Source organism: Dermacentor silvarum, chromosome 1 (assembly GCF_013339745.2).
Source record: "Dermacentor silvarum isolate Dsil-2018 chromosome 1, BIME_Dsil_1.4, whole genome shotgun sequence".
Classification (NCBI taxonomy): domain Eukaryota; kingdom Metazoa; phylum Arthropoda; class Arachnida; order Ixodida; family Ixodidae; genus Dermacentor; species Dermacentor silvarum.
The window spans coordinates 97,639,489-97,666,873 of NC_051154.1; the positions used below are offsets into that span (position 1 = coordinate 97,639,489).

At 44.1% G+C, this 27,385-nt stretch overlaps 1 protein-coding gene across 3 annotated transcripts in view; it reads left to right on the plus strand.

Annotated features, from left to right (window-relative positions):
• Nucleotides 1-27,385, plus strand: part of LOC119433248 (genetic suppressor element 1) — a 174,613-nt gene that overhangs the window by 141,488 nt on the left and 5,740 nt on the right. For all 3 annotated transcript variants that reach the window (XM_049671327.1, XM_037700395.2, XM_049671336.1), the window contains 5 exons: nucleotides 1,410-1,667; nucleotides 11,598-11,696; nucleotides 15,157-15,288; nucleotides 25,225-25,329; nucleotides 26,310-26,507. In XM_049671327.1, the coding sequence (XP_049527284.1) occupies nucleotides 1,410-1,667; nucleotides 11,598-11,696; nucleotides 15,157-15,288; nucleotides 25,225-25,329; nucleotides 26,310-26,507 (792 nt within the window). The remainder of the gene's footprint in view (nucleotides 1-1,409; nucleotides 1,668-11,597; nucleotides 11,697-15,156; nucleotides 15,289-25,224; nucleotides 25,330-26,309; nucleotides 26,508-27,385) is intronic.

Genomic DNA, 27,385 nt, shown 5'->3' on the forward strand with positions numbered 1-27,385 from the left:
AATTCGAACGCGAAAGCATTTGCGACGGTTAATTCGAACATACTGCGGACCGACAATGCTCTCAGCAGCGCGCTAAATAATGCGGCAGCGCCTCCGACCGTCATTGCTCCGACACCGCCATAGAGCAAAAGCTTAGGAGAGACCCCTTCATGCAGCGGCGGAGGCCCAGTCTGGCCAACGAACTGCCCACGCAGGCAAACGCTCGCTTCCCGATAATGGCAGAAAACAAAACTTCAGAGAGCGGCCTAAGCTGGCGCCGGGCTGGTTAGACCGGCGGCGTCAGCATCCACGCCGGCAAACGCTCGCTTCCCGATAGCGGCAGAAAACGAAACTGCAAGGCCGCCGGTACAGCCGGCTCGACGCAGATTATAGCTGGCTTGGCAGAGACACTCGAAGGTGAGGGAGCTGCGAGGGAGTTGACTGAGAGAGAGGGCAAGGGGAGCCACCGAAGCCACTGCCACTGAAGTGGCGGAGCTGCCGAGGCCAAATCCGCTTTCCTGTCGCCCTCCTCCTTCACCTTCGACGGTCTCCGCACGCATGCGCCCGTCGCCATGTCGGCGCCGTTCACTCCCTGAAGTTTTGTTTTCTGCCGTTATCGGGAACTGAGCATTGGCCAGCGTGGGCGCAACTCGCTATGTGCTTGCGCGCCGCGAAATTTCATGACTCACACTGTTCATTTATCTTGCTATGGTGCTCGAATACTTCAAAAATACGTCCTTCCGTTAATTCGAACTTCTTTTAATTCAAACAAATTTTCGGGCCCCTTCATGTTCGAATTATCGAGATTCGACTGTACAAGTATGGAATTGTGTTGCCAGAATACATGGTTCTCCAGTTCCTGGAAGGATTGTAGCATTAGTAACCTCCTTTCTCTATCTCTTCTTTTGCCGCTATGGATATTGTTGCTGTGCATCTGTTCACTGTGTATTTTCACATTTTAAGCTGGCTTTACCTCTTGCTTTTTTTTTTTTCCTTTTTCTTTTTTTGACTGTGCTGTTGCTGTGTACCATGGCTTGTCACCCACTTTTGCATGCTCTATTGTTTTTGTTGAAGTTTAGGCTATTGTGCTGGAAATTATGTGCAGGGATTGAGCTGCTTGTGTCGTTCTGAAACCATTTTTGGTTAAATGATGAGGAATGTGTTTCATTTTCCACATTATAGTCATTACAGATTTTTCTCTGTTGGATGGGCATATAGGCAGCATTGCCCCTTGTGCCTTCAGGGTTTTCTTCTTGTAATTGAAATTTGTAATGCCTTTCTTTGAGTCAAATTATCATGTAGGCTAGTAAAAATAAGGAAGACAAAAGTTTTTGTAAGTTTCAGTCATATATTGCAAGATATGATCTCGCATCCTTCTGACATGCTTTGTTATGGCAGTGTTGTTGTTCCTGATCACCTTTCTTCTTTAGAACTACAACTGGAGCAATTTATTCGGCATTGGACACGTCTTCATGGGAGAGAGGAGCGACTGTGTGCAACACCACCCCCACTTCTGAAGTGTGTGGATCAGGAGGCACCACCAGCACTATCCAGCGAGCAGCTGCATCAGCAGCAGCAGCAGCTTTCTGATCAGCTCTCACCACGCAAAAATATTCGGGAGCCTGACCAGCAACTTAAACGTCAGTTCCTGCTTCTGTTGGGGCTCTCATCCACTGGGACCAATGAAGGCAAGGAGCACATCTGTCTTTCTTCTGTGGTGTTAGTATTGGCAATCATGGCTCTGATTGTAGCCACCAAGGCCATGCACTTTTTTTTTTTTTGTAACTGTTGCCTGGTTGGCAATGGACATTGTATGGTATCTCGGCCAACATCAGCAGGCAGCCACTGTAGATGGATGCTGTTAAGGGCCCACGGCATGATGTTGCAGCTGCAAAGCAGAGCTCTATTGGAATTCTTGAATGCCACAGGACTGAGCAAATTGCTTTAGTATGGCCATTATGCAATTTGCATATGCATCCCCTCCTTCCCAACTCTACATCATTATTCTGTGTTTCTTTCATTCAATTTTTCTCCCTAGTGCAAAGCAGCTAGAGCACATCTGCTAATCTCCCTGTTTTTCAAGTTGTTGGTTACAGCAGTTCAAATTTAATTGCGCAAGTTTGCCCACGGAAAGTGCTAGCAAAAGTGTGCTTTTACCATTAGTGTATGCACTCAGCTGGCAACCTTTACACTGAAGCCTACAAACATTGAATTACAATGTGTCCACAAACAAAACTTGTGTTTTCACATCCTCACTTTCCTTCATGCAATAAACAGACTCAAGTACATGGAAAAAAAAAAAGTCGCAGTTTCGCCCGAAAGGCGAAGCATCAATTGCAATAACAAATGAGTAGAGAGCTATACGGAGTAAGGATAGTAGTTTGATCGGCGGCATGAACTTGGGACACATTCGCTTCCTAACTGAATTAACAATGTTAGCATGTGTCAGCGCGCACAAGCAAACATGAATAGATCACACTCGACCGCCGACAACCACTGTCGAAATGCTGGCATGAGCAAGCACGGCAGCAGCAGCGAGCGAAGGTTCGTGCGGTCTATTGCTTTAACTGAAACTGAGCAGTGAAAGCACAGCGCATACAGAGGTAGGAGCCATGTCCACATCGCTTTCAAGATACGGTGCACGCGACCGCCCGCAGCCGCGCAAAGTAGAAGTTGCTGGCAGAGTAGAAGCCGCACCCCCTTCCTCCTGCGCTGCCTCCCTGCTTTTCTCCTTTCGTGTGGGAGATTGAGTCGCCAGTTGCCCTTGCGCCCAGTCGCAAGATACGCAGTTGGTGCCGTAGCTAAACTTTGCCTCCCCTCCCTCCCATCCCCACACGGCCTTTTGCACAACGGAAGACGTCGCATTTGCTCTCCGCCGTGCGTTCGCTCTTCGTGAAAGCGCGCGTCCCCCGCGTGCTTTCACTTGCACATACAGCATACGGCACGCGGCGATGATTTTATCGCCCTTTATACAGAACCTCACGACGATGGCGACGCCGACAGCAGAAATCCGCTTGAAGTATCCATATAATTGCTATCGCAATAAAAGAAAATTAAAATACCAATTTCATTTAGGGACGTGAAGGGAGGACACTGCACCTATTACAGTGCAATCTCAATATAATGAACTTCAGGGGACCACAGTAAATGTTTTGTTATTCTGAAAAGTTGTTACAGTGGAATCTCGATGATACGATCACGGCTAATATGAATTTCCGGATGATACGAATTTTTCTGCAGTCCCGACCGAGCGCCATTACTTTGCAACATGCTAGAGAACGGTTGTTACGAATCGATTTTCGACCCGCGTCGGTTGATACGAATAAACGCCGCCCCACCGACGGCCGCGAAAGAGAACAGCGCGCAGTCACGCGCTTTCTTCCTTTCTCTTTTGGTGCAGAGGCGCGGACGCGGCGCAGGACAGCGCGGAGGCCGCGACTGGGCGCGAGGAGTTTGAAGCGGTGGCGCTTTTGTTGCTTTTGTGATTTTCCTCCTTTTCCGCGTGCCGTCAACCGGACGGAGTGGCTGCTGTGCTTCGGGCCGCGTTCTTTGTGTTTGCGCCATTTTGCCTAGTCGCAGCGAGCTATGTCGACCGAGATACGATTTCGGCTGATGTGCGTGGCCGTACGCTGAGGCGCGGGAGTCTCCGTTGGCGCGTCTTCCGTTGACTGCGTTATCGGTGCCGATGGCACAGGGCGATTGTCTGTTTCGCTGCCAGAGTCAGATGGTGCAAGATAGCACGGCACGCAATCCACGGTGCAAGGTAGCACGGCACGTTCAGTCGGGTGCTCCTCCGCTTCTCCTGCTAATTGCTGTATTTTTCTTGCCGTAGAAGGCTTGCGCTTCCGTATTCCAAAGGCGTGCTTCGTCCAAAATTTCTTTCTAAACGAGCGACGATCCACCACTAACCTGGGAGCTCTCAGTAATCCGAATTCTGCATGTCATGTGAAGACACCGGCATGGCTTACGAAGCAGACATCTGCGGTTGCCATCTTGCCCCTGTCACAGCAGCAACCAATGGAGAGACGCCTTTCAGCATGGCAGCGAATCGGAAGTCCGCTTTCACCGGAGGGCCCGTGTGATTACCTAATACCTATCGCAGACCCGCGCTTCTTTTGCGTTTGTGCGTTTGTTACAAGATGGCGACTACGGACGAATTGAGAAGCGGAACGGCGAAATTTGAGCTTTCGAACGATACCAAAATGGAGGCGCTCGGTGGCGGGAAGTATGAGATATGACTCCGTGAACTGCGGTGATATTGCGTGATTTAAAGCTGTTTTCTCACCCTGCACACTGACGAATTAATCTTTTTCGGGCACTTTTAGTGCGTTTTCAGCGAAACCATTTTGATACAGCGTAGATTAGGCGTTGCAGATACCGAAACGAGTGGTTTTCAAAAATCGATTTTTCTCGCAATTTTCGCGATCTGATTCCCGCGTCCCCCCTTAATTTGGCTAGTTTTAATTGCGTTTCGATGATACGAATTTCGGCTAATACGAATATTTTTCGTGACCCCGTGAGATTCGTATCATCGAGATTCCACTGTATAGTGAAAGCCCCAAAATTAACCGCCCATTAACCCATCAGTTCATAAGTTGTCACCACATGAGCTATCAACGAAGACGTCGCTGTTGGCTCTCGGCCCGTGCTGTTGCTATTTGCCATAGATTCCCGCCCCACACACCACCGAAGCACCGTGTAATAAGAGTGACGCACTCAATACAGATGCTGACGCCGAGAAAACTACCCAAAAAGGGAGCTCTATGTCATCTCGAAAGCGCAATGTTTCTTGTTGTTTGCTTTTCACATTCCTTGCCGTGGACTCGCTCGAGGCGGACACCTGAACTATTTAAAGCGCCAGCGTGCGTAAATGACACCGCCCAAAAAGTAGAAAGTGTGGCAGTGTGGCAACCCCGCGAGTATGGAGGTTACATTTCTACCCGCGCATAGCTAGTACGGCCGCAGAAATCGTGATATGGGCACGTGGAAGGAAGGAAGAGACGCGCCTCCATTGCTAGGCGACACTTCTCTCAGCAGAGCATGCGCTCGCAATACCTGATGTTTCGTCGCCTCAGCTAGTGTTCGAACATTTCTCCGCATGACAATCGCCACTTCGGAACCTTCTCAGATAGAACGACTCGCCTGACTGTTCAGCTGACACACTGTTACCTTGCTTCGGAACGAAAAACTGCGAGTGAAGAGTGAAAGTATTTTGCGGTGATTCCCGACCCGATGCTCACCTTCTCGCCTGGCTGGTCCCGCTGCTCTGCTGAGCTGTGCTGTTGGAATACCTATACACGCGGGGCCTTCAGGCACACTGTGCCGCTGTAGAGCGCAAGGGCGCCGTCCTAAACCAGGGACTGACCCATTGCAACGCGCGCCGGCATGTTATCTGCCATCCTTAGAGTTGGCTGGTACGGAAAATGCGTGCGCGAAAGAACCTGTATGCGTGTGCGGACGATAGCTGTTTCCCTTGTGACCTGCCGCTGTCACCAATTCACTTGATCGTTGGGCTGCTTTCGAGTCTTTTTCGAAATTCTTGAAATGAGTATCGTGGGTGATTGGCCTTTCAAGAGGCGGCTGCCCCGCATTCCAACACGCCAATGCTACACGTCAGCTTACCCCCCGCAGACGCCGTCTCAGGTTTTCCGCACCCATGCGCCGCGGCGTCCACTTTCTATGCCTTGTTGTCTGCTAGCCTCCTGTTTCAGCTGCTGTGATTACACGGAATTCTAAGAATCCCCAGATTTCGGAATATTAGTTTGTAGTACTGAGGCGTTGTTAACATAACACAGAAACTGAATAACTATTGTTACTCTTAAAAGTTTGGTATTACCCGCCGTGGTTGCTCAGTGGCTATGGTGTTGGGCTGCTGAGCACGAGGTCGCAGGATCAAATCCCGGCCACAGCGGCCGCATTTCGATGGGGGCGAAATGCGAAAACACTTGTGTACTTTGTGGGGTCTCACGCATTCTCTTGGGACAAAGGAACGACAACACAGTAGTGTAAACAATCAAAAGGGCATTTATTGCACCTTTCATACACTAATACACACTAGCCGAATTACAACCAATAGAAAATTCACACGGGCGTGCGACAAATCAAGGAAGTCCGACTCACCGCGACCCGATCGCGAGCGAATACATTCGCCCCATGCTATGACACCATCGCCTAGTCACGCGAACGGTGGCGCGCTCGAACGATCCGTGTTTGTCCATACCGGTGTCCTGCTCTTAGCCTTGTGGGGCTCTTCCCCAACCCGTAGCGCGTATAATCGCAGCTACATAGGGTTCGGGCGAATAAGGCAACAAGCGAGTCAACTCAACAATGTTTATTGCTGTGGCCAATAAAACACACTTGCAGAGGGAAATCCGATCTGTATAATAAGTAATAGGCTTGCCTCGTCGCGTGTGGTAGTCATGCAAACAAGGTCACTCACGGGTTTCAGCGGGTAAATCCGTATGGGCAGGTAGGTCAAGCGAGGTCAGAGAGGCCCGGGGGTCTCTCGGTCGCGCTCTTTTATACCTTTTTACCTTTCCGCGAGGGAAGTGTCCTCCTCGCCTGCCGGATACTTTCCCTCTTCCCGCGCGGGCGCGTGCGTCGCGAGAGGCGAGCGAGAACCGGGAGAGGGCAAAGTGCATTTCTCCCGTGTCCGCCCGGCTCCCGTTGCGCGCGTTGTGCGCGCACGAGATGTCCGCCCGGCTACCGCCGCGTGCGCTCCGTGCGCAAGCGACGGGAGAGCGCCCGCGGGAGAAGGTGGCAGCGTGTGCTCCCCACAGCTTAGATTTAGGTGCACGTTAAAGAACCCCAGGTGGTCGAAATTATTCTGGAGTCCTCCACTACGTCATGCCTCATAATCAGATCGTGGTTTTGGCATGTAAAGCCCCATAATTTTTCAAAAGTTTGGTATTCTGAAGTTCATAGTACTGAAATATTTTTACATTGAAACTATAAGAAGTCAGTAGGGGATTTCGGAAAAGTTTGTTAACGTAGGGTTTGTAGTAACAAGATCTTACTGTACACGAACCTCTGCTGTATTATCAACATGTCTTTCTGTTTCACAGAGTACTCTATGATAAAGGATACATTTATATAGCAACAAGATCTTGCTCAAACGCTTCCAAAATGTGCACGTTGCCCGTCCAACTGTTCTCGTGCTTTTCTAAACCACTTATGTACTTTTTAATACGTCTTTGGACACCACTGTTTCATTGCAGTCCATAGTCGGGAACGATGAAGAGGTGGTTTTTAACATTTAGATTGAGATTAGGAACCAGCAACCACTAATTGCTTTCACATGGCCTGCCTATCGTAAAAGCTTCATTTGCAAGTACTTTCATGAACATTTTCTGGAATGCATTTTTAGTTGCTCAAGAAGCGACTCCGAAGTGACATGGGCCAGTAACGTCGCTGTATTTGATTTAATATTTGAAGTTAGATATTCGTATTTAATTTGTATTCAAACATTTTTATATTTGCACACCCTTCTGAATTCACATCATGCACCAAAAAGACAAGAGTTCTGTGGTTTCTGATGTAGAAACTTCCAATTTTTCTGGCCTCTTAAAGGGGCACTGTACCACTTTTTATCAAAGTCTAGAAATGCATTTGAAGTTAAAATAGGCCATTTCATAAATACCTTGCCGAAAATAGTTCTTAATGTGTTCTGTAAAAGCAAAGTTATTGGCAATCAAACACGCACTTCGCGGTGCTTTCGCTCCTTCTTCAATGCCTTGCAGCACTGCAAACGCTACAGCGGAGCGGGGCGTGCCCACAACGCTCCGCCTACTGAACGTCACCCTGGCGCACAGTTCAAATTCGATTTTAGATGTTAGTGTATACGCCAGTGCCGATTTTGGCTCCTACGATGCACCAAACGTAGCCAAACACAGTTGTCCTCAGCGAGCCGCCGTGCACTCAGCCAGCAGACTCGTCACGGCACCCTGCGGCGGCCGCAGTATCTACGCTACGTAGCAGACCGCAGCTACTTGCAACTGTAGTGCATATGTACAATGTTAGCGTTGTGTGTGACAGGGCTTGGTGCGTGCTCGCGCTTATATGCTCCACTCTGGCTGTGCTAAGTGCTGCCGACTGGCTTTGTCTTGCACCAGCTTTATCATTGGATAGTTGCCACATCCAACTTGCACATCTTGAAGCGCTATCAGCCAATAACTCATTACAAAGCAGTCTGCCAAGGCGTCTAAGCAGGAGCAGCTGGCAAGCGTGCATGTTGTCTGACCTTAAGTTTCGTGGGGTTCGAGTATAGTTGAGTGTTCAAAACTAGTCAAAATTAGCGAAACCCAATGGCTACGACATTGATAAGCAGGGTGCCCAAAGCTTAATTCCTACGCAGGCGAGCGTGAGCAGACGAAATTCTGCTACTTCCGGTAGTACGTAATTCTTATAGAAATTTTAAAGCAGATTTTCACTTACGTCAGCTTGTTTATTAAACATCATCAATAAATATACACAGTAACAGTAGGAAGAAGCACACTGATGCAAACACTCTTCTTGATTGATGTCAGCTATAGTCCAATAGCAGCCGCTTATGGGAATCTGCTATATTACGAAATAAAGCTTCCAGAAAAGAGTGAGGAGCGGGGTTCTGTTGAAAAGAGAGCGTTTGAGAGAAAGGTGACATCCCGCTTAGGCTTGTAAGCTCCATGCGGCACGCATGACTGCAAAATTTGGCTGAGATGTTCACGGCAGCGTATGCTATCCATGGACTTTGTTTTTTCACCAAGCCCGTTGGATGGTTCAGGACCCCTTTAAAACCCCCATCAGCTTTGTAAGTTTTCTGGCCTTTGACAACCTCCATCAGCTTTGTGCTGAGAGGCCTTTACATCTCCCTCCCGGCATACTTGAACACAACCCTTCAGTTAATGTGCGCACTGGATGAAATAGTCATTGGAGGTGTACTGCATGAAAGTAAGAACAAAAGGAGTATTACTGAATCTACTAAGGGGAGATGTGTGCCGAAAAATCGCATAAAAAGAAACATTTTTTGCACTTTAATTGCACAACTAGGTTTCAACATTGGATTTTTATATGTAAGAAGGTCAAGATGTTTCTCCAGCCAGAAGACTGTGAAAAATTATTGTAATGTAGGCATGGTAGCTGCAGAGGTTTCATTTTTCCCTTCATGCTCTCTACTGATAAGCTCACAACCACAGAAGTTTTGCCCAGACGGTGAGCTTCCCTAGTGCAACAACAAGCGAGCACTAGCCCTAGCTGAGTCAGCACCAGCTCGTTCTCCAGTTTTCACCAGTGCTCAGGCGAAGGCTAGGCTTCCTGCATATGAGAGGCTGACAAGTAACAAGCTGTTGTTTCACTGTATTCAGGGCTTTCTCTCAATAGCAAGAGTTGCTAGCTGTACCCCAAAACAAGATCAGCTTCATGCACTGTTATGGACATGGCCACTCCTATAGTCATACTGCGGTTCAACAGCAGCCACAAAAGCTTTGAGGAGGTTCTAAAGGAGTTGGGCGTCCTTCCAACTGGGGAAGTGACTTATTGCATTGAACAACCCGAGAGACTAGAGAAGAATGTAAAGAGTTTTTGGAACACAGACAGCTGAAGTTAAATGTCATCATTGCAGTGTAGCAAACAAAGATCGGCTGGAGGAGGAAGCTTGCAAGTATTCTGAGAGTACCATGTACGCAGCAGGAGCATAAAGAACCACTTCTCTTGACGCAAAAGTGACGAAGTAACTGAGGCCGGACAAAGTGACCTGTATAACCAATAATTTTGGATGTCCTGAGTACTTCGTTAAGAAGGCGGTTGACTACATTTAAGCATAGGCTCTGAACTATCGTACAGAAAAAGTTTTTCACTTCAAGAAAGATTGGCCTGCATTCTGCCAAAATTTCACGCAAATTGATCATATGCAATAGTAATGAGCATGTTTGCAAACCTTCAACTTCGTTTTTCTTTTTTTTTTTTCTTTTTTTTTTTCACTATTACATTGCCCTTGCTACTTCTGTGCAAAAATTCTTGTACTTAATGTGATTCAATCTTGGCCGAATTTTTATGCACATACACAAAGATGTGTAGAATGCAACTATCTAGGTTTTATTGTATTGTCCAAAATTTTGGTCATGTCCTTTAGGTACCCAGCCATAAATGTTCTTGATAAATTCAGTCTTGATGACATTTTTTTTTCTTTAAATAATAAAGCTAACAGAAAGTAATTTTTGAGCCTGTTTGCAATTACTTGTTTATAGGCTATTTTAACATACTCTCCTAATCCTGGTATGAAGCCCAAACCGTGCACAAGAGACCCTACTTTTCCCACCTACAGGAAACACAAAAATAGCCAGATAATATATTCAGAAACTAATATCGTTTTTGAAAATAGGAGAATAAGCTCTATATTGTGTATAAATTCCATCTTAATAGTTTTTCGTTAACGAAAATGAATCTCTGAGACGCTCTTTCCTTACTCGGCTCAAAGAAATTGATCAATTTGATCAACAGTTTTTTGACGCTTTGTTAAACAGCGCCATAGAATTCTTCTACAAGCAATGCCATGCACCTTTTAAAATGACTTCACTTTCACTATTGATCATATTTGACAATTTTCAGCACATTAGGGAGTCTGTGAAAATAAAATTTCAACAGGAGGTATCATCGAAACTAGTCTCCAGTGCTCCTAGCACTTCCCCAAACAATGCAAAATTTCCACTTTCGTCGATTTAAACATTATTTTTAAAGGACATTCAGCAGTGAAGACACAGGAGCTTCTATTGGGTTTTCTCATTTACCATTTCGACGTTTACTCTGTTTTAATGATGTCTCAAACATCAGTACGTGCTTGGGAGTGCGTGTTGGTTTGATCATTGTGTTTGACTAACTTCAAGTGCAACTTTATTTTTTCTTGCCATGGATTGCTTTTAATCATCAGCGTTCTGACACTGTATGTATAACTTTATTGCAAGCAATCCTACTTGTCATGTGGAGTTTTAACTCGCACAAGAGCACACAATCGATTTCAGATTGACCTTCGGTAGAAGCTTGACTAGCAGTATAATATTACTTTTTGAACACCGCATGTGCAAATGCCCTCATTCAATACTGTACAGCACTGTACATTACTGTACAGTACTGTAAAGCACTCTGCAAAGTGAGGGCTCCAATGCCAGTTCAAGGCGCACGACTAGACCAGCTTGTTTGTAGCGAAAAGCTGATTGAACTCAATGATCAAGTATGAGGAGGCTTGTGCATGCTCCCCAACATGACAAGCATTGCTTAGAGAGTCAAATTAATTTAGTAAAAAAAGAACCAAGGGGCTACTGCCATGAATAAAAAATGCTTCCTGCATAGCATGGGCATCACTTTTGGTATTATTCAAGCCACCAAATCTGCATATTAATATTCTTGCATGTTCTAACTTACAGAAGTTGGGAACTGAAAGCAAGGTGCATAAATGCTATATTTAAGTTTTTTTTTTTCTTGTTTTTTTTTTACCACTCAGTACTTATACTAAAAATACCAAATCATTACTTTCATTCCTGCTTTGAGGTGCTTTGAAGTTTCACGTTAGAATTCTCAAAAACTCTCAGCAAATATTACAAAAAAAAAAAAACCTTCTGAAAAAGAGACCTTGTCTTTTGTTCCAGATCGAGAAACAATATGGCGTGCTATAGTAATGGAGCGATCCCAACGCAATGGCGCAGTCTGCAAGGACAGCTGCCTCGGCAACACTAGTCATAGGCCAGGTATGCATTGTATTTACTTGCAATAAGCAAGTTATACTTGGTGTTTGTAGTGGTTCGTGTCTTCTGGTTTGGAGCCTCTTGTGTCTCCGGTATATAACCAAAATTTCCATTGAAGCCTGGTGAGGGGCCTTTGAAGAACTAAGTACAATTTCTTAATGTTGATACCTTGACTTTATATTTTGTCTGTATGTTTAGCATACGTAATTTAAGTTTAATACTTCCAAGAAAAACTCGCACATTGTTGTCCATATTCGACTTACTTTTGCTGTGTATGTGATCTTCACAGCATTGGGACTGTCGATTTCATGGGTGCGTAGGCCCTGTAGCTGACCATTATTAGTCTAGTGTGGCCATCTCTCAGGAGGTGTTGTCAAAATTAGTGTGCTTCTACTCTAGTTGGAGGACTACAGTGCTCCAGTGTGCAATTACTGGAGAGTACCATGTCACGTTGCAATGAATCTGGTTACTAAAGGTGCTGCGGACTCCCATTTAAGTGTACGAGACACTATTATGCCGATGCCACAAGAACTGCAGACAGTGGAAACAAAAGGCTGCACATTAATTGGCCCTAAATTGATGCATTTCAATCGGTGAGCACTGTACATGCATATTAAGCGACCTATTATTTCATGATGCAGTCACCACATAAACTTTGCTACATTTTGTTCAAGGTATGTTGACAATACTTTTTTTTTCTACTTTTTAAATTTAACTTTGCTTAATTCTAGGGGAGAATCTTTTCACTCATACCTTTTCCTATGCCTACATGTATGTAAGTTCACTGGTTGTGTTGAGGCATAGCCACCACTGAAAGTAGTTCATATTAAAGTTTTGGAACTCCTTTTCTTTTTTTCTGCAGATTCAGAGATTTAAAATTGCTCTTTATTTTACTAGTAAAATATGTTTCCATTCTTTAAAAGTAGTTTTGCTTCTTACCATACTCAAGATTTTTAATCTGTTTCTCTGGTATCTGTCCTTAACTTTATTGACCCTTTTCGCGGCGATCCCGTGGGCGCTGCCATGTTTGATCACGTGGTGACGCGTCCATTGCTTGCCTCAACTGCCTCCGTTGCCTCCTTGTTTACAATGGAAGTGTATGACGCCGGCGCGGCTTAGAAAACCTCTGTTTTCGGAGATATCGTAGACGGTGACTAGGTGGACGACACGAAGCTTTGATCCCAGCTTCAGAGAACATGCAAGAGCACTTTCGGATCTGATTAAGCTATGTCGAAACGGCGCAAGCAGCGTATATGGTGCTTGTTCTAAAAGCGGGGCTAAATATGTATTCCAAGCTATCCAAGCTTTCCGATTATGAATTCAGCCAGGATTAGTGTGTTTTGCTCTTTGTTCTTTATTCGGCAAATATTTTGAAGCAGTGGCTTGTCAGTTTCTGACTCAGTGAAGTTCCTCGGTCCGCGCGCGCTATCACGGAGAGCGAACGCTCGGCGGAAAGCAAACGTGACCGTCGCGCAAAAGACCGTGGGGGTATGGCAGGGAGGGAGGGAGGCGGGGCGGCGCTGTGCTTTGGCACCAAAGGCGTATCTTGCCACTCAATCTCCCACCCGAAAGCAACAAAGCGGGAAGAGGGGGGGAGGGGGGGCAGCTTCTCCTCTGCCAACAACTTCTCCTTTGCGCTTTGCCCGGGGATGCCGGTCGTCCGCACCGTCTCTTATCTCCACACGGCTCTGACCTTTCTATGCGCTGTGCATTCGCCGCTCAGTTTACGTTAAGTGATAGACCGCGCGAACCTGCACTTGCTGCCAGCGTTTTGACAGTCGTTTGCTGCGGTCATTCAGTGTGACCTATTCATGTTTGCTTGTGCGCGCTGACACCACGATTGTTAATTCAGTTAGTAAGCCAATGTGTCCAAGTTTATGCAGCCGATAAAACTACTATCCCTACCCCGAATAGCTCTCTACTAATTTGCTATCGCAATCGATGCTTCGCCTTTCGGGCGAAACTGCTACATTTTTTATTAAAGGTTGGGACATATTACAAGAATTTAGTATACAGAAGGAGGTCCCATAGTCAAAGACTGTATCGAGACCTCCTGTACAAGAGCAATTATGATAGTTAGCATCTTAAAGCAACAGTAGCAAACAATAAAGTAGTACACAAGAAAAAAGAAAAGAGGGTTTACAGAACAAAATACTCAGTAGACTGTAAACAATAACAAGGTTTAGCATATCTCATGGGAACAAGAACAGCTGAAAAAGAACAATTGAGAAAAATTCTTTTTTTAAAATAATAACCGTTTTATTTGCTTTGTTACAAGAATAAAGAAAAAAGAACGGATGAAACTGAAAAAGGATACATCAAATAAACGGGACACGATAAATCTTCTCGTTAGTCTTTCAATAATAAATGCATTTTTAGTTCTGCTTTAAATTTGTGTAAAGATCTTGAGTTTTTCATTATAAGTGGAAGAGTTACATATTGATATGGAGGTTAATTCTACATTCTGTTTACCGTAGTTAGTGCGGACTCTTGGTATGTGAAAATTGTTGTTCAAGGCGAATCTGGTGGTACTGTAAATCATCAGGTTAGATGGTGAAAATGTGATCAGTGGTAGCTCGTTATTCAGAAATCTGTAGAAAAAAGTACCTAGGTTGTATTTAGTGAGTTCAGAGATGGTCAGATTGTTATTCTCATGTAGTTGAGAATTGGCATTAGAAAAACGTGAACTGCAAGTAATTATTCTTATGGCTTGGTTCTGAACTATCTGGAGAGACGCAATATGAGTATTGTAGGTGTTTCCCCTACATACTATACCGTAAGTAATATGAGAGTGGACAAAAGAGTGATAAAGTGAGAGTAATGTGGTATGCGTGAAGTAAGGGCATGTTTTAATTAAGATACGTATACCGTAAGGTATTTTCTTTTTTATGTGAGCTATATGATTCAGATATTTCAGATTACAATCAAGTAGAATGCCGAGGAAAGATGAACATGAGCTTGGAGGAAGACAGTGGGGACCAAAAGTGATAGGCGGCGGAATGGATGTTTAGGATCGCTGATAAGAAGAAAATACAACAAATTTAGTTTTAGTTGCATTAATAGATAACATGTTCACATTGCACCACCTTAGAATATTTTTAAATCATTATTTAGTTTTGTAACGAGAGAGGATATATCTTTATGAAAGGTGAATATAGTAGTATCATCAGCGTATAGAATGCATTTTGTGAAAGAGAGACAATTAGGTAGATCATTAATATAAATCAAAAACAGAAGTGGCCCCAGGATAGAGCCCTGGGGCACACCATTGGCAAGAGTGGTGGCAAGAGTGGTGTCAAGAGTGGTGTTTTTGATATTGTGAAGGAGTAATTTACTAATACAGAAGAAATCATTTTTCTCTCAAGTGTCCATATAATTAGTATGTGAAGTGACCACTAAAAAAAGTCTGTTAAAAAGTCTGTTTTTGACTCACAGTGCTCATTTTTATCTCATCTTTTGGCAGCCATCACATCAGCGGGGTACCTACAGCGGCGTGCGCTGAAGCGACAGCTGGCTGCTAGCATGGAGTCGCACCAGAATGGTGTCTGTGCAACTGCTGAAGGATCGCCGAGCCGCAAGCCGTCTTCTGTTCAAGGTGGCATGATTTGGCATACTAGTCATTGCAATCTCTTCTTTGTCTTGCGCATGCAGGAATATAGCACATTTGCTGCTTCTATGAAATCAACCTTTTTCCTGTGTGTTTTATGGTACTTAAAGTGCCATTCTACTGGGTTTTGTTACCTGAAAGGACACACAGAAGGCACACAGCAGTTGTGAAAAACAACTGGAGAATTTGTATGCATATTCAGTGTTGAACAGCTGCGCGAATCCGCCTTTTTCGTTTTCCTGTGCTGCCCTCTGCCGCACTCCGCTGGAAACGTTTTGGAAGGGTGCCGGGACTTTCGCCAGTTGAATTGTGGACCAGTGCCCATGTTGAGTGCCCATGCGCATCGGTTGTGCGTTTCGTGGATCACAAATAATTATTAATGGCTTCTGCTGGGCAGCACGTCGTTCCTGGAAGCCATGTAGCACTCGCCAACCATATATATATAGGGTGAGCAGGCCTGAGTGCGCTGTTTTGTTTATATTGCGACCGCACTCCGAGTTCCCTCTTCCGTCGCGGCTGCTTTGGAGTTTGTTTTTGCTGACTCCTGCACTTGCACCTCGCTTTTTTAAAATTATTTTTACACATTCTTTAGACATTTCGCATAAATAATAAGTTTTCGAGCGAGCAGCCTTCCGCGTCAGCAAAGCGGTGCACTTGTGTACATAGACAGCCACAGATCGTTGTTAGCGTCAGAGTTAATACTCTGACCTAGCGAGCATGCATGCAAGCATGCATGCTCGCTCAGGCCGACCTCTCTGCCTTTCAAATAAATTCTCTCTCTCTTAGCATCAAAAATTAGGGAAGAGATGCATCGCTGATATGAAAGAATGTCAAAACGTTGAATAAAACACATATCTGCTCATATGATCCGCATTGTTCCACCGTGAGACGAGTCAGTATGAGCGGCAGAGCCACTTAAACAACGGCGATCGACTGTGATCCAGTTACAAATATCGGGCTGTTAATTTATTTCTGATTCTCACTTTTCTTTAACTTCATCATACCTAGTTTGCGCGCGTCATAAATCATTATTAGAGAAATCTGTGCTCGCATAAGCGCTCATTTAAAGGCCGTATTCTCCCGCAAAAACGCGGATGCCATCGCTGACACAGTTGGTATATAACTGAGCGAGGCAGCTGTTTATGCTGCTGTACTGAATGTACCGTCTCTTGTTTCGCATTTGATGCAGAGATAAACAGTACATCTCAGAAATTAAGAAATGTGTTAGCATGCCAACACATACAAACCCACCAATCTACGTTGTGAATACGACCGTTAGCCTACGGGAACGGTGACGTACAGATGTTGGCACAGCCATTGGGCACAGCGCTGTGTCCCCGCTTGCAGTTTATTGTGTACGCACCATGCAAAGCGAAGAGTAGTTTATTTCAAATCGCCAGGCCCAGAACTAAACTATAAAAGCAGTTTCCTTCGTCCTAACTTGCTTACTAGTAGAGGTCCGCCGTTAGCGGGTGCATGAACTCGACAGCGCCAGGCCTAACCTTCACTGAATATCAACATTGGCTCAAACTTGATGTGCATGGCTTGAGAGGATTGAAGCTTTTGCATTTCAACTTCGTAGGCATGTTTTGACTTACTTTGAGTGCGATTATTTATATATACCAACGAAGGCGTTGCGGCTATCGCGTTATGGGTTCGACGGCCGATCGCACGGGGTTCGGTCGAACGATGGTCGGCACGCTGATTTTATCGGTGCCGTCGACAAAAAAAACCGTCGCAGTACGACAACTCGCGCTCGTTAGTTACGTCTTGTAGGCCTGGTATGATAAAATGGGCTCAGCGACACTGTGTTGAATGGTCGGCCAATCGTTGACCTGTGCGTCTTGTCTTGTCGTTCTCGTGTCGACCCAGTGTTACCGCACCTTAGCAAGTACATGAAGTCGGGCACACACTGCTACTACCAGCAAGCGAGGACCGACGCTGCAAGAAGTATTCGTCAGCAACGTGATGTTTCTAGGTGCTGTCCAAGTGTAACGCTGGGGTTTATCGATAAATTTGCTATTATAGCCATCAATGCAAGATGGCATCTATACATGCGTGGTTCCCTGTTCAGTCCGGAGGAAGCCCTCGCCGCTTTCTGTTTTAAAATGGAGTTGCAGTTTTCGGTACCGCACCGACGTCAAGCTACCAGTAAAGTTCCAGCGAGGCACACGACACCAGTTTGCAGTAGCGCGTGTCCGAGCACTTTTTTTTTTTTTTTTTTTTTTATGTCGGGGGACGTTTGCCCGAGATGAGGCCGCAAGGCCGCGCGCGCAACCCTTCCAAAACGTTTCGCGACTAATCCGCCTGGGCAGGGCGCACGCACCGTCGGGCCCTGAAAAAGGCGGATTGTGCCAAACAGTTCCTAGAGCATTGCTCTCCGCTATCTTGCTTAAAAAAAAACAAAAAAAAAACAAAAAATGACATTTTAGTGAAAAATTGCACCAAGCTTAAGCCAAAGAAGCGCAAGAACGAAAGCCTTGTTCCATTCCTGCTGCTTAGCTAGCTCGGAAAACAAACTAAAACCTAAAGTATGCTATCATCATCACCATCTGGCAAGTCAATTGAGCGGCCATAGCCCCAGATATAGCCTATGCTGTTTTCGCTTTTCTGTTGCATTTCTATCCGGTGGAGATTCTGTTTTGTTGTTTGGTGCCGTTTGTGTTGCAGTTCTGTATTCCTCCTACTAGTGTGGCACAGAGCTCGCTCAAGGAGGGCTATCGGATCAAAAAGAAGCCTTCCATAAATTAATATCCAATTGCACATTGTTTACACTCACCGACCGATTTTCCAGAAGTTGCGGGGACTGAAAAATCTAACAGTCCGAAAAACTTATTCACCCGAAAAAAGAAAATTTATTAGGCTTAGAGTGGCATAAAAAAATCTTTAATAATGCCCTGCTTCGAACTACGCTTGGAGGTGATCAGATTTGCTCGGATTTGTGCAAGACTGACGTCGTCTACGCATACAGTCAACAAGACTGTCACCGCATAGGCGATCTCCGCTAGCGGAGATTGCCACTGAGATCGAAGAAACGAGCCCGTTATTTCGCACGAGACCTCCGCGATCAGCTCCGGCAGCGCGTCATTCGCTCTGGCCTTCCTATTCGGCAAGACATTTTTTAAAGTTGATTTCATTGATTCATTCCCATTGTGCGCGGAGCCCAGAGGAGAAGTGTAATCCTGCTAACTCTGTAACGGCTCAGTATCGGCTGCCGGAGCTGATCGCGGAGGCAAAGCTTTCACACCACTTAGCTTTCGCGAAGGCACAGGAGGTGGTGCCGATCGCACAAATGCGAAGCCGTACACGTCTCTGAGGCGCGCACACCACGTGCAAAATAGCAACCGAACATCAAAAAATAATAATAATAATAAAGGGATTTCGCAAGAAGTAATTATGACGATAGTGCTGACTGAATAAAAGAAAAAAGTGCCGTTCCCGAGTGTTTTGTCAGCTAAGGAAGAGCGGGTATGGCTTCTGAGACGGGAGGATAGAGCGCGCTCTCGTGCATCTACCAATCTTGGAGGCTATACAGCGGGTGGGCCACTGGAAGCCAAGCCTAAGCAAGCCAACGGAAAATCCAACATGGGGGTAGCGTAGCTCGGAGTAGCGTAGACCGGGTAGCGTAGCTCGGAGCGAGCGATTTAGTCTGGAAAATCGAACTTAGGAGCCTAAATTCGTCCGAAAAATCGGTCGCGAAAATACATTAGCTCTATGGGAACCCTGACGGTGCATTTATGAAGTCCGGAATATCCAACAAGTCTGAATTTTCGAAGTCTGAAAAATCAGTCGGCGACTGTAGTTGACTGCACCACTTTAGAAGTAGCTTGTAATGCTCAACCGCTGGCACATAATTTGCTATTAGTGGGGCCTCATCTTCCTTGCAACCCTGCATGATTGAAAGAGCAATTCCAGTGGTTGTAATTTAACCAGCTTTCACACAATCCAAAGCACAGTTATGCAAGTGAGATTTTGCATGCTAGAAGTAAAGTTACCTCTGGTCGTCTTGAGTGTAACTTCGTTTTTGACGCATACATGTCCTTGTTCGATTTTTGTTTTTGTTCAATTTTTTTTTTTGTTCGATTTTTGTACGTCAGGTGTAAATATGAGGCCTAAGTATTTATGTTCTTAAACTCAAGCTAGTGCATGGCCGTTTATACTAATATGAGAACTCAAGAACATTTTTTTTTTCCAGAAATAGAAATGAATACTGACTTAGTTAGGTTTAGTTGCATTTGCCAATGATCGCACCATGCCTTAATTTTTCGTAAGGTGAAGGTCAGCCTGATCGTTTGGTGATTCTATTCTTTTGTATATTATGCAGTCATCTGGCAAACATTCTTATTTGAGTAGTAATATCTCCAGACACATCATTCTTGAAGACCAGGAACAAGAGGGGCCCTAAAACGCTTCCCTGTGGTACCTTCCCAGTTGTACCCTTCCCAGTTATACATACTGCTCTCTCTGTGTAAGATAGGAACCAAGCTACCATGTAAGAGTAGGGTTTATGAAAGTAACAGTAATGTTAAGGAATAACTTAGCATGAGACATCTCATTGAAAGCTTTTGCAACGTCCAAGAATATTATATCAATTTGGCCACGGCTATTAATTGGGCTGGAAAGGTCATGTACTAGTTCAAAAGGCTGGGTAACGGTGAGATAGACTGTTCCTAAAATCATGTTGGTCTGGAAAAATAAATTGTTTTCATCAATTTATGTCAATAAGTGCTGTGATACAATAGCAGTTTAGAACAAGTGCTTGTCAGTGATATAGGTCGGTAGTTGCTAGCATCGAAAGTGGGGCCACCTTCATGTATGGCACGATCTTTGCGCGCTTCCAAGCAGAGGGAAGTGAGCCACTACTTGATGATCGAAAAATTAAGGCCAAATACTTGGATGCCCACTCAGCATATCTATACAGGAATTCATTAGGAATTTGGTCAGGTCCAGGGCTCTCGTTGGTATTTTTGTGAAGCAGAAGATTCCGAACGCACTCTTCAGTAAATATATCCTGAATAGGAAGCCTGTCTGAATAATCAGTGAACTTAAGCAAGGTACCATCGCAAACCGTAAAAACTGAAGAGAAAAATAATTGAAAGCTTCTCCGTGCTCCTGGCTACATTCATGGGCGTGCAAACTAAATGACTTGGCTGGTGGTTTCAGGTACCTCCAAAATTTGTCGGGACATCTTTGAGAAGTTGCTTCAACTTTATATTCTAGAAATTATCTTTAGAGGTTTTTGCATTATGCCTGAGGTACTTGAATGTTGAATGCATCTTCTTTTTTCAAAACTTGGACTGAATATGCATGCTTTCCGTTTCTGTCCAACTCTTTCCTTACCACGGGGAAATTGGCTTTTTTGTACGTTTGCGTTAGGAATTTTTGTCCAACAGTTACAAAGTTTACAGTGTCATGCGGTATATGAAAGTGAAGGTAAATGAATGTGCTTTTAAATAATTTTATTTTTTTTTTAATTTTAAAATTTTAATTGCATAAAAAATACTGAAAAATAAAAAAATTTTCAAAAATTTTGTTCAGTAATAAGTAACATCTCTACTGGCAGAAACAAATTGTTAGAGAAATTCCAAAATATACAAATTGTTGATATATCATTTCGCAACATTTCTTCAAAGAATTATACCCATAGATAAAGAACTCGTTGAGTTCAGCAAAATTACATGACGTATAGTGAAACATTCAAGTTCTTGGTTGGTCCTACTTACGATTTTTTCTTTTTCTTCAAGAAAAGGATTAATTTACAGCATTATATTATATGCCAAAATGTGAGTACTAAATGCCCATTTCGAAAGTACATTTCAGAAAAGAAACAGTAATTACAAAATGTGTAATAAAAATTAACAAACACAAATAGTAAATAAATTCACAGCAAAATTTCCTAATGATATATTCATATCTTCAGAGAAAAAAAAATTCTGTATGCCAGTTTGTCAAGGATATGCGTCCGTACATATTTGTTGGCGCTTACACATATACAGTGTAAGAGACACTCATTACAAGAGACACTCAAGAGACCTGGAAAACATGTCTCTTGTAACCAGAAATTCTAAATATACTGAGCAGTCGGACTAGATCACTTTATTATACATCAGGATCAAAGTATGTTTAAAGACATCTACGTACTACACATCTACAGTTGTACGTACTTACGTTGTACCCAAGTCACGGGGTCGACATACAAGCATCAAAATGTGTTTAAAAATATCTACGTACTACACATCTACAGTTGTATGTACTTACGTTGTACCCACGTCACGGGGGCGACATACCACCTTTGTTCGATTATGTTTAAGGCAAGAGTGCAATATGGGAGACCCCCCCTCCCCCCCCCCCCAAAAAAAAATATGCACCATTTATAAGGCGACAAAAATGAGGCAGGAAGGGATTTTCATCTGCAGAACGCCAATTAACACGACCGCATGCTAGCCGTGTGCGCAAACAGCGCACAGCTATTCCATACCGTGCAACTTCTGGGGAGTCTAATGTCTGCTCACAGGTGAACGTAACACGAGACGCCGCGTTTGTTTTTCTTACTTTTCTTTATGTCGGCTGTCTTTAGACCCAGCAGACCGTGCTTTTATGGTGGCTCCCCTTTTGCTGTTCAGTGCCGCGCAACCTAGTATGCGCACAAGCGAGAAGCGGGGCAGGGGGGATGCGAACTGCGGATGGAGTGATAGCCACACGAAACAATAACCGAGCAAAGAGTGAGGTGCAGAGTCCTGACGTGGCAAACATTCACAGCAAGATAACCGGGCTGCGGGTCCGCTCGGTGCTCTTCTGCTCCCGACAATTTGAACAGAGTTGTCTCACTGAAACATGGCGATGGCTCTGAAGTTTGACTGCTGGCATACAAAGCGACCTGCGGCAGAAATCCAACTCAATGATACTCTGTCGCAGAGTCAGTGTGGGAGCGCGACAGCAATTATAAAAGCATAATGACATAAAGTACAGTGCAATTTGTAGTCGCAACCATGCGAGGAATCGAGCCAAGGGAATGATAATTGCAGCGCATACCGATTGGTACGATGTTGGCCGCGTTGCGGGGGCGTGTCTGCATACCGATTGGTACGATGTTGGCTGCGTTGCGGGGGCGTGTCTGCGTTGTGTTTTCTTTGAAATAGTGAGGAATTTACTCTAGGGACCTAAAAAGTTGTCTTAGTAATCGAGTGTCTCTTGTAACCATGTCTCTTATATGTGATGTTGTTAACATGGCGAACATAGGAAAACCAAGCAAACCATTTTCAAATGTCTCTTGTAACCGTGTCTCTTGTAACGAGATTTTACTGGAGCATTAATGACCTCCACCGTAAAGAACAGGCGAAAAAAAAAAATGCGAGACCTCCCGCCAGCCGCTTTGGACCCCTGCGGAGCATCATCTCGAGATCAATGCCCGGATCTCTCTGGGGTCCAAGTCATCATTGCCCGAAGAGTCCCAAAGATCGCTTCTAGGATCGTCAGGATCAAGCAAAACTGCTCTTTCCAGCGCGAGCGATTCCGTATGTCGACGTCATGCGCCGCTCAAGTGCGCCTTGACCTTTGAGCTCGTGCGCCCGTTAAAAATCTCTGCCACGTGGTAAAAATGTGAACCGCGCGGAAACGGGAACTCTACTTTGTATACAACCACAGCGATAACGCTATGACTCCAGGAGAACGGCTGTTTTTTTTTTTTTTTTTTTAATAGGCGCTCAAAAACATCGATCACCGGTGATCGATGCCTAGTGCCATGGTAAGGAAAGAGTTAAGTTGTCTTTTAGTGCTATATTATCTTGCACGTTATCCAGCAGTTTCTTTTTCTTGCATTTTATAATGCTTAGCGATGAATTCTTATGTCCAGAATCCTGCCATGTCTTGAAAATTCCCACAGTTCTTCAGTACTGCCGGATGATCTGTACAGATCCATAAACGAATAATAAGGTTTGAATATAGCTAGATCATTTGCAGTTTTGAAGTTTCAATTAGTTTACATTGGGATGCAAATCTAAAGACATAATGATTTTGTGATCCGACAGGCCTTCATCAATTTCACAGTTGAGAAACTGCAACAAACAATCGAAGAAGAATATTAAATCAAGGACTGGAGGAAGCAGTTGGACTCACACGAGTGCAAGCTGAGACAACTTGAATCAAATTATAGCAGAAGCTGCAGAATGCAAGCTCCAGCAGTTGATTACAGTTTGCAACTTCAGTGCCCTCCAGAGAGAGTGTATACCAATGAATTCCTTTGAGATTAAAATCTCCTAATAAGATGATACTGTCCCCCTGCTGCAGATGCGAGTCCATAAAGCTTCCCAAGCTTTCAAGCACATTTACTGGGGAGTTTGGTGGTCTGTACATGCCACTGATAAACACTGTTTGATTATTGAGCTGAGTTTTGATCCGAAGAGCCTTGACATCGGTAACAGGTGGAAGATTACTAAATGATGTATGGTTCTTAATTAGTTGTATTTTATACCCAGGAGGTGTAACCTCAGCATATAAGATATCTTTATTTAACCATGTCTCGGTAGTTACCATAATATCAGGATCATGTTCTAATACTACAGCCTCAACGCCAGCAACTTCATTTAAAATACTTCTGACATTTATGTTGATTATCTTGAACTGCAAAGAAACACAGCGACAAGGTCGATCGTTACCTGTTTCAGGGGGTGCTTTCCATTTGTATCTCTTATTAGTAGTCTCATTCCAACCATACACCACATTATTTATTTTCATTTTGTCAAACACAAGTTTCACCTTTGACCCCCTTTTTCTCTTCTCAACACTAGACTCCCACAGGTGTTTGCGGGTCTCAGTAATTCGTTTTGAAAAATTCTTATTAATGCCGATTTCTTTACCACGGAGCTTAAAGTAGTTTTTCAGGATTTTCGTTTTATCTTGGAAATCTGAAACCCTGATAACAATGGGGCGATCTTTGTCCTCTTGCCGCTTTCCTAAGAGATGGATTCGTTCAATTGAATCGATGTTATATATCAGAACATATTTTATGTATTGCCTTTAGCAATGCCAAGAGGTTGGAAGCTTATTAGCCCATTCCGTACCACAGGAATTGACAAAAACTACCAAATTTCTCAGATTTCTAGAAACATGGCCTTATGAATACTGTATTTGTCACTAGCTATAATGAAACAAATTTCGGTGACAATTATACTTGTCAGTGGTAGAGAAAGGGTTAATGGAGTACAGTCTTGTGCCTTAGTGCGATAATACCTACTTGGAATTTGACGATTCTCGCACATTTCACATTAGCCCAACATGCAATCTGATGTGCACCAAGACATCGTACTTTATGTCATTCGTGCAACTTGAGCATGTACCACTGGCAGTTTAGATCAAGTTTTACGAGTTCAGTATGATCCATTCTGAAGATGTCTGCCTGCATGCAATCCTCATTTCACCCAGTAAGCACACCAAGGCTAGTGAAGGATAGGTACTCGTGCCTGTTTCCAGTTGGTCACTCGTGGACCTGCATACCACATCTGCTATGTCACATGTTTGCTTACGTCTGTTGCTGGATCACTGATGATGACTGTCGTAGCACCAAAATTGGACCACGGTGATAGTTGGCATGCATGTCTTCACAGAACTTTTGTTGGCTCATTATGTTTGAACATGCAGTTTAGGACAAGCAGTCCACATTGCCAAACTTTGACTCCCATTTGTCTTCATTGTGAGACAGGACACTTTCGACTTTTATTATGACTGTGTCAATTGTGCCGCTTCAGCAGGGCCTTACAGGTTTAGGCAGCATGTCAGCAACCAAAGCTCGCAGTTTAATGCAAAAATGAAAACTTTGTGATTTAGGCTAAGTGTAACGGGGTTAAGCTAAGTGGTGCATGACACATAAGCATTCAGTAGGGATATTTGAAGAGAAGCTCATCTTTGTTCTTCTCCACCGTCCTACAGCCTCCCAGGGCAAGCCGTATGGCCGGGACTTTGCCTATGAGTTCCATGAATCGGTGTTGCAGCACAGCCAGCAGCAGCAAGAGCAGGAGCACCTGCACCAGCTCAGTGAGTGTCTTTTTTTTTTACTCTCTAAAAATAAAAGATATCTTTGCTGAGTGACTTGGGGACATCGCATGTCTTTTAGCAACCTCCTTGGCCTGCAGCTGCTGCTATGGAGCGGTGTCACTGATTGATATTTGGGTTTACCAGAAATAGTGAATTTTTAATTTTGTTGGTCACCTCTGTTAAGGTAAACTTCTGATTAGATGAACAGATTTTCAGTCCCTTCAAGTTTGTTTAATGGGAGTCTACTGCAACTTTCTTTGGTAGCACTGTCTGTGGGTAAATTATCAAACCAAAATAAAATAATCTCAGTGATGAAAGCCATGACCTGTAGCAATTGCCTTCTTGTTGTGGACAGGTCCAGTTCGTACATTGTGGGTAGAAGGTTAATAGTATTCTTCTTTAGTGTTCCTTCAATTTGGTCAGAAGCTGATAGATTTATTTATGTGTAACCGTCCGAGCTACAGGAGCTTTCTCAACTAGAAGGCCATTTTTACAAAATGTTGCACTTTTAACAAATTGTTGTAAGCCTTTAGTGAATAGCACATGAGGCAAAAAATGCTATTCCAATTTGTCTTGCAGTTGTTTAGTTAGATGAAGCCATGGACCAGTGGGTTGCTTTCTCGGGTTTATAAGCATTTCATGCATTTCTTGTTTATCATTAAGAGCTTAAAATGTATACTTCGAGGGAAGCTGCTCAAAAGGTGAGGCAGGACAAGTGCTTAGATTGCATCCTAATTTCACCAAAATTAGGGAGCATTTGAAGGAGCATAATGATGGAGCCACCTGTTAAATATAGCCTAGTTGCACACACACTTTTCATGTTTTGTTTCTGTTCAGTCTTGGATTGCCCCTTGCAAGACTGAAACATGATGCTTTAACACCCCCTTTTCATGTTGTGCTTCTGTTCAGTCTTGGATTGCTCCTTGCAAGACTGAAACATGATGCTTTAACACCCCCTTTGTCCTTTATTGGGGAAACAGAGAAGCGCCGTCATCGGCCGAGTTACTCGATATTCCACACAAGGGCACCTCCAATGGCTGCACCAAACCCAGTCCAAGAGTCTGCGTTGACTGAGCCTGGAGAAGAAGGTGGCGTGGACCCTGCTGAGCCCGTGCCAGCCCTCTTTCAGTGGCCTGGTGTTGAAGCCATAATGGAGTCTTACTCACGTTACAACCAGGGTGAGATTGCCCATAACATATCATCATATGAGAACATGCAAATTTCCTTCTGAATGTCATTTATAGCTGCTTCATAAAACAGCCCATTATCCTGAACTCTTTAAAACAAGGTTTTTGCAAGTACTTCTGGCACAAACGTTTTTTGAGCACATTGCTGCTGCTCCAGCCACATGAAAGGTGCGAATTCTTGTCTGTGCTCCCTCAACATTGAGCTTAACTTTCTTTGTTGCATGATGTATTTCTTTTTTTTTTTTTTTTTATTGTATTATCCATTCCTGCTATAGCCCCACCAGGGGCTGCAGTATGTGGAAATAAATAATAAAAGTGTGTGAAAAAGTGGTGTGGCAGATAGAAAAATAAAGGTAAAGAGAAAAAAAAAGTTTTAGGAACGAAAAAGATATTCATGTGCAATGACGAGCATTAGAAAATAGCATGCACATAGCACTGAGTGATGGGCTTGCATGGATGCAGCATGCATGCTCGGCATTCTTCACAAGTCAAATGCCAAACTAGCACTTTATTTTTTCTCTATGTACCAGTCAAAAATTGCATTACATTTTGCCTTCAAAGCGAGTTTTTGTGAACGTGCTGGAAAATTACCTGCCCCTTTGCAATTCAGTGGCTTATTAACACTACTGCCCGTTTCATTTCTTCCTTATCCAAAATTGTTGGAACGTTAGCAGCTAAAGTTGCCTGGTTTGTGATGCTACATCAGGCTGGCACAGCTTCTGCTAATTGTGACTGAGCTGCCAGTATGAAATATTTGCCTTGTTTCTTTCGCTATGTTCAGTTCTTTTCCCATTTCCTTTTATGTTTGGAACTTCAAACACAAGCTACATGGCATGGCATGTATTGTAATAGACAACTCATTTCTCTGC